Below are 13,658 nucleotides of genomic sequence, written 5' to 3'. Positions count from 1 at the left end.
CTTCTCTGAGTACCATTCATATCTGTAGTACTGTATATATCTGTAGTGCTGTACTTCTCTGAGTACCATTCATATCTGTAGTACTGTATATATCGGTAGTGCTGTACTTCTCTGAGTACCATTCATATCTGTAGTACTGTATATATCCGTAGTGCTGTACTTCTCTGAGTACCATTCATATCTGTAGTACTGTATATATCTTTAGTGCTGTACTTCTCTGAGTACCATTCATATCTGTAGTACTGTATATATCTGTAGTGCTGACTTCTCTTTCCATAACCAAGCACAACAGTATACAATTGCAGGCATGTGTACTCAAACACTGGTTTCCCATATGGACGTGGATATGAATGAACACGGAAGAAGTGGAGTGTTGTGTAGAGACAGACCACTGCTATGAACTGGGACCATCTCTGGAAGGGGATAAGATCAATGTCACCATAGAGCAGTAAGATACTGCTTCCTAAACTATCACTCAACAGGATATTCAGTCATTTAGCAGGAAGTATCCTATATTAGTCCTGTTAAATGACATGTGTCATGCTGTCTTAAATATTGTTTTAAATATTGGAAATCCTACAGTTATAAACACTGTCATTATGAGTGACATAAATGGTGGCAATAAGAATGGAAGACAGCTGTGGCCAGTGTCATGATGTAAGCGCTACACATTTATTTATGTATTTTGGATTTCATATCCAGGGTAAAGCAATGACATCACATGATTCTTAACTATAAGTTAACTGTTGTTTGAATTGGGACTGTTATTCATTAAACAGTGCATTTGTATTTAAATTTCTAGTTGCTTTGCTCCGCAAGGTTAATATTTGTAACAAGTCAAATAGGTTTAACATGAATCTAATTTTACAACTTGTTTATTGTTTAGCAAACCTGATAGGCACAGCATTTATTCCTTATCAGAATATAAAGATACAGCTATATAAATATTTCTTTTTTATTGGCAGAAGGAGGAACTTGTGAAGTTATAGCTGCACATAGATGTTGCAACAAGAATCGCATTGAGGAAAGATCACAAACTGTAAAGTGTTCCTGTTTACCAGGAAAAGTAGCAGGGACAACACGAAACAAGCCTTCTTGTGTTGATGGCAAGTCATTTTCTCTTAACCATTTTTTAAAGTATACAAATTCAATCTATGTTTAAGGATAAAAAATTGCATTTATGTGCTGTTAGTGACTAACATAGCAAACACTATACCATATTTAATATAGCCATTTGTATAAGGGTGAATTGTTACAAAAGTAAAGCACTCCATTTAGGTAATGAAAAATCAAATGTATGGAATGGTTTAATGCTTGTGCAGAATTCTTAAGCTTAAGTTTTTTTTTTTACTTAAAATTAATAAATGAAGTTGAAACAGGTTTGCATATGCAATGCTAACTAAGATGTTTTTCCTATTACACATAGGCAAACTATGGTGATTTTTTTTTTTTTTTTTTTTTTGCCATCCCTGCTAGACTCGCTCAGTGCTGCTTCATGGAGCACACAAGACTTGTAAGAACGATAAATGAATCTGTTTGTTACATACACACAGGTGCCTGCTCTCTGCAGTTAGGAACTATTTTTTACCCCTGTTCAAATACTGCTGCAAATCATAGACTGCAGTACCATCGTGTCCACATATCTGTCATGCCCACTTTTACTATTTATGTAAGACTTAACGATACACAGTGGGAATACTCGAACTAAACCAGTGAGAAATAGCACATGATTATCTGGCTTAGTTTGCATACTGAGGCAGTAACTGAAAGCATTTTGTTACAATACGTTAAAGCAGCTCTTTACTGTGATTAGTTATAAGTTGAGTGAACAAGCATAATATAAACTACATGCACCAGTAAGGGCAAAAGAAAACACAAAATGTCCAGTGCTAGTTTTGCCTTCCTTTACAAAGTGTGAGATATATTGGGTTTAGATAAGGTAGTGATGCTAAAGGCAGATAATGAATACAGTAGATCAGCTGTTGAAGCTGGTATTCACCTGAAAAAGCTCATAACTAACTGCAGCAACTGATGTCACTCTAAATTTTCTGTATATGAAATATAAAACAGGAATTTGAAAAAAGAATGTGTATATACGAGTATTCCCACTGTGTATCGTTAAGTTTTTAGGCAAGGCTCAAAAGACAAACCCACCTCTTTAGACAACACAAGGAAAAAGAAACTAAGGGTAATGCTGCTCAACGCCAGAAGTCTAAACCTCAAGATGCACGCACTCGAGGCTCTCCTCAGTATGGAGAATATCGATATCTGTGCAGTAATAGAAACCTGGTTCAAGGCTCCCGAGAGCACCCCAGCACTACCAGGCTATACCTCATACCATGCTTTTCAGCCCCAAAACTCGGACCGAACCACAAGAGGAGGGGGAGTATCCATATTCATCAAAGATACCCATACCTCCAGGCTAGTGGCACTGCACGAAGCATATGAGACCATCCATGTGCAACTAACAGTGGGCAAAACTGCCTTCCAGTTTGTAGCCTGCTACAGACCACCCTCCAAAACTCAGAAACCCCACTCAGCTTTCCTGAAGACACTGGAGAATATGAAGGTCTCTCCAAACACCATTATATTGGGTGACTTTAACTACCCAAAAATAGACTGGGAGCACTACTCAAGCCCCAACACCCTAGCCCAATGGTTCCTAGAATTTATAAACTCAAATGCTATGGAACAACTGGTCACCACTCCCACAAGAGGGGAAAACATATTGGACCTGATAATCACCAACATGGGGACTCTATGTTCCATACCAGAGGTATACCCCTCATTGGTAAGATCTGACCATAAATTAATCACTATGGACATCCATATCCCGTCCCCACCCCCAGCAAAGGAAATCACAGTCAAAAACTTCTCAAAAGCAAACTTCCCACTTCTCAAAACTGAGGTGGAATCCTTCAAAGCCCCAGGGTCAGTGGAAAATACAGCCCAAACTGCAGAATCCTTTACAAACGCATTCTATGGATACCTACAGGAATGCATGGATCGTGCTATCCCAAATAAAACCAAGACACACTCCTCCAAGGGCAGGAGACCTGTCTGGTGGACCCCAGCCATAAATAAGCTGTACAACAGAAGGAGGAAGCTACTACATGATAGAGCAAAATCCCTGAAAGGGAAGGCAACTCTGATCAGTACTAGCAAGAAACTACGATCCCTCATAAAATCATCTAAGGCTAGCTTTGAAAGAAAAATTGCACAAGACGCTAAAGATAATCACAAGGCCTTCTTTAGTTATGTCAGAAACCTGGGTGGAAACTCCCAGATATGCTCTGAGTTAGTGCAAAATGACAAAAAATACACTGAACCCACAGACATTGCCAATATCCTGGCAGACAGGTTCAGTGCAAACTTCTCCCCCCCCTCCCCCAAATGAGCAAATGACTATCCCAACAGAGTGTAGCCTCCCTGACATCACAGATGCACAGGTGAGAGCTGGCCTCTCCAAAGCAAAAAACACAGCATCAATGGGACTGGACGGTGTCCCGGGCTGCGTTTTACATGAGCTCCAAGAAGAACTGAATCCTCACTTAAAATCACTATTCAGTCTCAGCCTTACAACAGGATATGTACCCAAAGAATGGCATACAGCAACAGTGGTCCCACTCCATAAAGGCAGTGCCACAACAGACCCCGGAAACTATCGCCCTATAAGCCTAACTAGCCTGGTCTGCAAAGCTATGGAGCGTATCATCATGGAACTCATAAACAAAGACATTGGGAACCTCCAAACGCTGGATGCTACCCAATTCGGCTTTGTTAAGGGCAGATCTTGCCTCTTGAACCTGGTCGATTTCTTTGAAACAGTCACCAAGGCCATAGACGAAGGGAAGGTAGTCCACACAGCCTACCTTGACCTTGCAAAAGCCTTCAACACAATACCCCACTCGGGCATCATAAATAAGCTCACTAACTTAAATATCAACCCCTATGTCACAAGATGGGTTGCAAACTGCCTTAGGGATAGAACCCACATGGTCAGAATTGCAGGTGCCATGTCAGACTCTAAACCAGTTACAAGTGGCATCCCACAAGGCTCAGTCCTGGGACCTCTCTTGTTCGGTATATATTTCTCTGAGGTACAGGCTAACACAGGAGGACTATGGCTGACAAAGTTTGCAGATGACTGCAAACTGGGGGTCATAATCGACTCGCCGGCTGACACAAGCATCCTCCAAAAAGGTCTCACAGAGACGGATAACTGGTGCCAGAGCCATGGCCTAAAGCTAAATGCCAAAAAGTGCATAGTCATCCCTTTGGGAAAAACAAAGTGCCCACAAATTACCACATAGGTGGTAATCCATTAAGTACAGAAGAAGTAATTAGGGATTTGGGGACCCAAGTAGATTGCAATCTCTCCTTTGACAATCACATTGCCAAAGTGGTTAGAAAGACATTCTATATAGCCCACCTTATCACAAAGGGGTTCACATCTAGATCAAGAGAGGTCATTGTGCCCCTCTACTCATCAGGCCCATAATTGAATACAATGCCCCATTTGGGATGTACCTTACCCGACACCTGCTACAACTAGAAAGACCCCAAAAGTACCTCACCAAGAGGATCAAGGGACTCAAACAGATGCCCTACGCAGTTAGGCTAAAGAAACTCCAGCTCTACTCAGTTGCTTACCGCCTACTCAGAGGCGACCTGTGCCTGGCGTATAAAGCTATGTCCAACCCAAAATTAATGGACATGCTCCACCTCAAGAAATCCAAATCCATCAGAGCTACACGCTCCAGTGACTTAAACCTCAGCACAGAAGTAAATAGAACATGCTGGAGGGACAGATTCATATCCCAGAGGCTCCCCTCACTCTGGAACAAAATCCCAGTCCATGTTAGACAGAGCCCCTCAATGACCCTCTTCAAGAAGAATCTTGACGTTTGGATGGGAGATCATAAATTTACCCCTGGGATCTCTTCTGTGTCACTGCTAGACAGAGGCATGGTAAACTAACCTTAAATGGGCTATCTTCTGTGATCTACTATACAGAGGCACAGTCAACTAAGCTAAAAAGGGTGGCGAAAGCCAAACACTCTCTGGCTAGGCTTGTAAATACCCTAGGGCAGATAGCCTAGTATCAACCTATGAACCTATGAACACATACATACACACACACACACACACACACACACACACACACACACACACACACACACACACACACACACACACACACACACTCTCTCTCTCTCACAGAACATAAGATTTACTGAACTGCAAAATTATAATATAACAGTACTCTAGTATAAAATTACTAACATCTGACAGAGATACCACAGAAATGTAAAGTAGGCCATAACCGACAACGATATGATAACAATATGAGCCATACACATATGCAGTATTGTCCACTGCAGAAGGTGATTACACTGTGTGAAACTGTTCACATTTCTGATTATAGTGTTGATCAGCACCATGCTAGAGGGCATATTTGAAATGTGTATTTCAGTTTAAGTACTGAATACCACTGGATTTATCAAATATAAACCCACTGGACTATCTTGGTTAAAAGATGTATTTTTTTCTATGGAAAGAAACCACAAAAGTAAGCCAGTTGCTTTTTCTCTGCATTATTATTGGAAGGCAGGTTACGGATTCTGTATTCAACATATCACATCACTTTACCTTTTATCTGTAGATTCACCATTTGTATGAATGCCTGATTTACATACCAAGTTTGCTGTGATGATCAATAGTTGTAAACTTTTCCCACATAGAGTAACACACAACACCTAACAAAAAGACATTCCTCCCTGCCACCATGGATAGAATTGGTTGACTAACACTAAGATTCTCAAATTTAACCCTGTCTTCCTTCATGTCCAATATTTTACCCTTCATATGTTTGCAATAAATATAGATTAACCATTCAAGTGATAGTTTCTTACTGGAGAAAAGACATATTAGACAGGAAACACAGCCCCTGCATAATATCAAATGTGATCACATTTGTTCATTAGTAAGCTTTGCGACCTTAACTTTTGCATTGTAGCATACCTTTTGACTTAATGCGGGTTGGTTTCAGTTTGAGCCAGCTGAACATCTATGCATGGTTACGTACCTGTGCACATGTGCTTAACATTGGGCTACACCTACTTGGACAAACTTCCATCAGGAACCTATGAACATTTCTTCCAAACACTATGCATAGACCTATCCAGCTGTGTTTCCCATGGAACATTTCTTCCAAACACTATGCATAGACCTATCCAGCTGTGTTTCCCATGGAACATTTCTTCCAAACACTATGCATAGACCTAGTCAGCTATGTTTCCCATGGTTTCTACTCCCATGCAGGCTACTCTTCAGTTTCTTACATTACAGATTATCTAATCATTGGAGTGCTACAATCCTGCAAGGCCTTGCTAGCTCGCTAAAATAATCCAAAAGAAAAAAAATGGAGTCTTAACAATATTGTCATATCTTTCCTTTCCTTATGGGTTGAATAAGCTGGCATGTATTCTGTCAAATAATGTGGACATAAGTCCTACCAAAGCTATTGAAAAATGTTTAATCTAGAATGTTGTCATTTGCAAACTTTTGCATTTCCTTCTATAGTTTCATATTACTTCCTATACTTTGAAAATGAGGATTATGTCAAAATGTTTATTTTTGGAAGCAGATTTAAATATTGTGCATTTACAAGTTTTCAATGCTAATTATGTAAATCTGTATTTTAAGTTGAATAGGGATTTTCACATAATGCAGCTGATGAGACATTTAGTGTCTTGACTGTACAATTAAAGGACTTGACTAAAAATTTTTAACAAATGTGAAATGCATAGAAGAAAATGTTCATTATTATGTTTATTTATATTTTAAAGTAAACAAAGGATTATGAATGATAATGATTTTACCTTTTTATAGAATTACTTTTTACTTCTGCCTCTATCCTAGTATTACAAAGATGAAATACTTTATACTAAAAGTACTCTGCTCACGTAGGAATGTGCAGACTATATTTTTACAGATTTTGTTTGATACTGCTAACAGTAATTACACTTTAAGTTAGCTATTTAAACCTGAAAAATGAGTACATGACTTTTTAATAACTCCTAAAATACAGGACTAACTGCATTTATTTACTTTTATATTTCACTTTCATTTTTTCTTTCTGCATTTTTTAGTAAATAATAAGCTGTTTTTTTCTGTAAATAATGTGTTGATTGAAATATTAATGAGGTTTGCTACTGAAACTACTGCTCACATTGGACCTGGATGTGGTCTCTGAGAAGGAATTGTATATATCATTATGGAGAAGTGAATGCTGGTCTGTGTATTTCATTTTACACAGATCATGTTGTCGATTATTCATTGGCTGGAGGTTAGTGGTACAGCCCTAACACACCTTGAAAATGCTGCTCACCTCAAGTTTAATTGCTTGCTTTTTTTGTGAAGAATGTACTATGTACAAAGTTAAACTTTTACTGGTTAGGTTCAGCTGCTGAGACTGCTATATGAGTTGTAACTCCTCTGTGAAATGAAACTGTTCTATCAAAAAATAGAACACGTGACAAAATATAAGCTTCATATTATCATATTATCTGTTATTCAATGTTAAAAAAGAATGCTAAGGATATACACTTACTTAAAAGATTGCATGCTTAAAGAATTGCTCATAAATTAAACTCTTCATTGATTTTAGTTTTCATTTAAGTTTTTTTTTGTTTGTTTATGATATGGCAATTATCAATATTTTTATTCTAATTATGGGGTAATAAAGCTTAAACTGTCTTGTACAAATTCACAGAATAATTCTCACTTTGGCATTTTGAAAGAATAGGTTCTTGGTATACATATTTGTTGTGTGTGTGTCAGAGACATTTGTTTAGTGACCAAATTTGTTTTTAACAATATATCAAACCCAAACAAAAAAGTAGACAAGAAGTTCATGAAAAAACTCTTACAGAGACAAAATATACAATTCATGAGTTCATTGAGCCCCTTTTTCTCATGTTACGAAATGAGACTTCATCAGAATAAACTCATCTATTCAAGATTCACTAAAATAACTTGTTAACCTGATCACATGACTGATAGGATCCAGTCAAAAAACAAAATTATAAACCCTTATTTTTTTAATTATGCACGGAAACTCAAACAGGTGATACTGCATTTATACTGGTGGTTATTTTGGTCACTTCTGACTATTCTAAATTCAACCCATACATGGTGGACTACCCATTTCTTGTCTGCCAGTGAAATCTGTTTCTTCAGTTTACAAAAATCCCTCAAACATATTTGTTATATGTATTTGTTTTTTTTTTTTTTTTTTTTGAGCCACTGCTGACATCCCCAGACCTAATCTCAAACCTTTATATTGCCTGAGAGGAGCTTGAGACATTCCAGTGCTGCATCATATTCATGGCCAAAGGGATTCTTATTTATACATCTATTTCCTCACCTCAGCTGCAGGCATGATAACATCTTTCAGTGCACATTTCTGTATTTTTAAGCAACTGATACATATCTGAATATCACCACCAGGGCTACCAACCCTGTTAATTACCCCCCCAGTATAGGCAAACTGGTAAAATACCCAGCAGTTGGCAACTTAAGTGCTGGGTTCAGTAGTAGTATGCATAAGAACAGTTTGTTCTTAGAATTTTAAAGCCATTCAGTTCCACAGCAAGAAAAGAATAGGTTACAGAGCAGGAACAGAAAAAAAGAAGAACCTTAAGGTTAGCTTGGCCTAGAGCTTTGGCTTCAATTATTGTTGTCTATTTTGTTTTTGTTGTGATAAGCGTGTTTATTAGAACCCTTTTGGCAGGTTTCCAGTTTAGATATAATGATTTGATTCACAACTTCTTAAAACATTCAGAATTTTTGTCATTTTTAGTACTTTTCTTGCAGCTGTTTACAGTTGTTGACTTTTAGTTCAAATTCTTTTTTTTCTGCACAGTGATTTAGAATTGTTCATTGTATTGATTTATTTACTTATTTTAAGCCTGCCTGCATTTTGAAACATGCAGCATTTTGTTCAAAGTTGTTGTCTTATTTTGAAGTAAACTAAGCCTAGTATTTTTAATTACTCTCTCAAGTTAGAAACTGAAGCTTGAGGTAGTAAATACTTTGTAGTACTTTGTTGAGCATTTGGAGACTAGGTAGCTGTATATGTGAGCATTCTTTTTTCCATTTCCTAAATGCAGTTGTCTTCATTTATTACAGCACGTCTGAATTCCCAGTAAGAGACTTAAAGGGTTATATGATCTGTGTGAATTAGTTGTGAAATGATATATTAAGCCTATGAGTCTGCTGCAGGCTTGCCATGGTGGTACATAGTTCCAATAATTCTAAAGCAAGTTAGATTCAGTGGTGATTGACCTGTTTTCTTAATTACTGATTCACTTGTCAAGCAAATAAAGTTTGTTAAGCATGTCTCCATCAAAGCCTATAAGGGACACTATTGCTTTCAACTGGTTAAGAAAGGTACATCTCAATGGCTGTACTTTAAAACTAAGATGAAAGTGGGGAAGTTGCAGATACAGAAGATGACAGTACATACTTGGGTAGTAGAACAGGAAAATGGACATAAAGCATAGCATAATAATAGACATAAGTAGCTCAAACTAGAGTGCTTAGTATTACAGTGCAGTGCAGAGAGTCTGTATAAGATAACAGAGGAGCTACAACCAATAATGCAGGAGAGGATGGGCGCCACCATAGTCATAGAAATATAGGCCAATGAGAAGGAGGATTGGGGCATGCAGGGTCTGTGTATAGGTTGTTTAGGAATAGTAGAGAAGGAAGGATGGAGATAGATTAAGCATTTACAAAATGGAAGGCATAAATGTGAGGTCAGAGATGAGGAGGAACCACCCCTTGGTCAGGACAAGGAAGCTGGCAAAGTTAGATGGTAGGGTAAGCACCCTGTGATGAAGGGATAGGAAGAGGGAGGAGTGCTGGTGTACAGCCATACAAGAGAGGAGGATGGTGTCAGACTTGAAGAGAACATAAAATTGTGGAGCAATGGGAAGAGAGTTATAGTCATGGAGCTTTGAATTGTGTAAAAAGGACTTACATCTGCTGCTTGGGTCTGTATAGATGCAGTTCAGCAGGGGTAGCATAACAACAGACTGTGTGTGCACCTACTGAACTTTCTGTGGGGCATCAGGAAGGGGAAACAAGGCACTCATTATAGGTTCATAGGTTGGTACTGAGCTATCTGCCCAAAGGCATATATTAGCCCAGCCATGCTGTGTGGTATTCACTGCCCCTTTAGTAGTTCCCTAGACCCTTGTACTAGCAGCTAGTACACTTGGCCCATATCTAGTAGTGCTGTTAGTGTGATCCCTGGTGTGAGCTTTCTGTTACCCATCCACTCATCAAGGTTCCTCTTGAAGAGTGATAGTGAGGGCTCTGTCTTATGTAATCGGGACCCTGTTCCAGAGTAAGGGAAGTCTCTGCGAAAGGAATCTATCCCTCCAGCATGTTCTATTCATTGTTGTGTTCAGGTTTGTATCCCTAGAGTGCGTAGCTTGAGTAGATTTGGTTTTGCTAAGATGGAGCATGTTCAACAATTCTGGGTTGGACATGGCTCTGTACATTAGACAGAGATCGCCTCTGAGAAAGCGGTATGCAACAGAGAACAGTCTTAGCTTTTTCAATCATGCTGCATAGGGCAACTGTTTAAGGCCGGTAATTCTCTTGGTTAGGTACCTCTGTGGTCTTGCCAGCTGCTGGAGATGTCTAGCCAGATACATTCCAATTGGTGCATTGTACTCAATAATGGGTCTGATGAGGGAAGAGTAGAGGGGCACCATTACATCCTTAGATCTTGATTCGAACCCTTTCATGATCAGATGGGTCACATAGAAGAATTTTCTAACCACTTTGGCAACATGGTTATCATAGGAAAGCTGGCTATCTACTTGGGTCCCTAGATCCCTTATTTCTTCTTCAGATTTCAGGGGATTACCTCCTATGTTGTAGTTTGTGGGTACTCTGTTTTTTCCAAAGGGGATTACTACGCATTTTTTTGCATTTAGCTTGAGACCATGGCTTTGACACCATGCATCAGTCTCATTTAGACCCTTCTGGAGGATCTCCATGTCGGCCGGAGACTCTATTATAGCACCCAGTTTGCAGTTTGCACTTAATGCAACATCAAGAGGTGGAAACAGGGCCCATATTACATAACCTTGAAATCATGTTTTCAAAACAAGTTTATATGAAAATATAGTATTGTGTATTTCAATAAATACTTGACACAGAGGGCTAGATTCAATAAAGCCTATACACTAAGTGTACACAATATGCATTCAAGAAGAATCTTATCACATTTTTTGTGCTTTCTAGTCACTCAGAAAGATTACACTAAGTGTACATGTAGTGTACACTTTGTGGTAACCCGATTCCTGTCAATATTTAAAGCTGCAAGAAAATCAGTAGGAAAACTAAAATTAGGAGGAAGAAGGTGTGAGTTATGTTTGTGTTGTCCGTTCAATCAGAACAGTGTACACTTAGTGTAGACTTTATTGAATCTCTGGGGGAATGTATTTTTGAGAAAAATAATTAATTTACTTTTTTGTCTTGGTGTCAAAAATGAGACTCTTGCATTTTAAATGCTTATTAGCTGTGACAATTTCTGTTTCAGTGTAGCTATAGAACTCATGGCATGAGATGCCAACATCTTACCCTCATCTTGGAAAGTAACGAACCATAATAGGAAGTTAAATTTTTAAATGTACAGTTATAGTTTATAGTGTGATAGAGAGTTATCTGTTACATAAGTGGGAACCTTGTATTTTTAAATGTATAGTTATAGTTTGTAGTGAGATAGTTATCTGTTACATAAGTGGGAGCCTTGTATAAGTCAAGATAGACATTTTACCTAATCTGACTGCAAATGTATACAGCAGGATACAGCATATTTCTGGAAAACAGCAGAAAGAAGAGTAAGTTATATGACGCAGCTGCACATGTTAAAACAGTGTAAAATAGTTTTCAGTCCATGTTTTTCACTGTTTTTTACTGTATATCAGTAGTTCTGTGCTTAGGCAATATTTATTTGCATAATATTAATATTATAAATACTTACTACATGGTAGAATTTCTGACTGGGATGAGTTTTATGTGGTGAAAGAGAGGGCCTTTACTTGCCATGCTATTTCAGGAGATGCACATATATAACAGATGAACAGCAGAGATGTTGCATTATTGGTAATGGGCACACTGGTGTGCAGCAGATGCAGATGAACTAAAGTAAAAAAGAAAAAAATAGAGCAATAGACTTAATCAACAGGAAAGCAGAGGTGGTATTGTTACTGCTACATTGTATTGCACAAGTCTGCATCTGCTAAAGAACTCATGACTGATGCAATAAGTACTTATCTGCAATTGGGAGCCATTTGTTCTGGAATTATCTAATGCATAACCGGGTACTATTGCAAATAAATGAAACAAAGGAAGATACTAGAAGGAGCCCATCTTCTAGTAGTAGTCTTATTTTCTTGTAACGGCAGTCAGGCTGCCACCAACATCAGCACAACTACAGAATAATAAACACTAAAAGGGTGCAAATTGTTTACTTATGGAGGATAATGCTTTTGTATTATAATAAACAGTAAGGGTGCAAATTGTTTACTTATAGAGGACAATGCTTTTGTATTATAATAAACACTAAGGGTGCAAATTGTTTACTTATGGAGAATAATGCTTTTGTATTATAATAAACATTAAGGGTGCAAATTGTTTACTTATGGAGGATAATGCTTTTGTATTGTAATAAACACTAAGGGTGCAAATTGTTTACTTATGGAGGATAATGCTTTTGTATTATAATAAACACTAAGGGTGCAAATTGTTTACTTATGGAGGATAATGCTTTTGTATTATAATAAACACTAAGGGTGTAAATTGTTTACTTATGGAGGATAATACTTTTGTATTATAATAAACATTAAGGGTGCAAATTGTTTACTTATAGAGGATAATGCTTTGTATTATAATAAACACTAAGGGTGCAAATTGTTTACTTATGGAGTATAATGCTTTTGTATTATAATAAACATTAAGGGTGCAAATTGTTTACTTATGGAGGATAATGCTTTTGTATTATAATAAACATTAAGGGTGCAAATCGTTTACTTATGGAGGGTAATGGTTTCATATTATAATAAACACTAAGGGTACAAATTGTTTAATTTTGGAGCATAACGGTTTTGTATTATAATAAATTTATGATGGATAATGTTTTTGTATTATAATAAACACTAAGGGTACATATTGTTTACTTATGGAGGGTCATGTTTTGATATTAAAATAAACACTAAGAGTGTAAGTTGTTTTCTTATGGAGAGTCATGTTTCTGTATTATAATAAACACTAAGGGCGCAAATTGTTTACTTATGGAGGGTAATGTTTTTGTATTTGGCTATTTCATTGTATGAGAAACAAGTAATATTTCTGAACAGACAAAAAGAAAAGGGCTGTAGTGATATATTTTGCATATGTTAAATTAGAAAATGTTAATAAATGTGATAAAAAAGTTGTAGAGCTACATGGAAATGTATAAACTCACCATTGCTATTTTGAGGATAAATGACATAGAGCATTTAATCATATTTGACATTAAACAACAGCTGATAGCTTTTTGTACTATCATTGCTCAGACTGATAGTACATGCAGC

General features: G+C 37.4%; 1 protein-coding gene across 1 annotated transcript in view; it reads left to right on the top strand.

Annotated features, from left to right (window-relative positions):
• The first annotated feature begins 627 nt into the window (after window positions 1-627).
• Window positions 628-13,658, top strand: part of TAFA1 (TAFA chemokine like family member 1) — a 733,203-nt gene continuing 720,172 nt past the window's right edge. Inside the window, exons 1-2 of the mRNA XM_044076395.1 lie at window positions 628-703; window positions 966-1,106. Of these exons, the coding sequence (XP_043932330.1) occupies window positions 628-703; window positions 966-1,106 (217 nt within the window). The remainder of the gene's footprint in view (window positions 704-965; window positions 1,107-13,658) is intronic.

The sequence above is a fragment of the Protopterus annectens genome, chromosome 7.part0 (assembly GCF_019279795.1).
Source record: "Protopterus annectens isolate FY-2018-M chromosome 7.part0, PAN1.0, whole genome shotgun sequence".
Classification (NCBI taxonomy): Eukaryota; Metazoa; Chordata; order Ceratodontiformes; family Protopteridae; genus Protopterus; species Protopterus annectens.
This window is presented reverse-complemented; position numbering and strand designations above follow the sequence as displayed.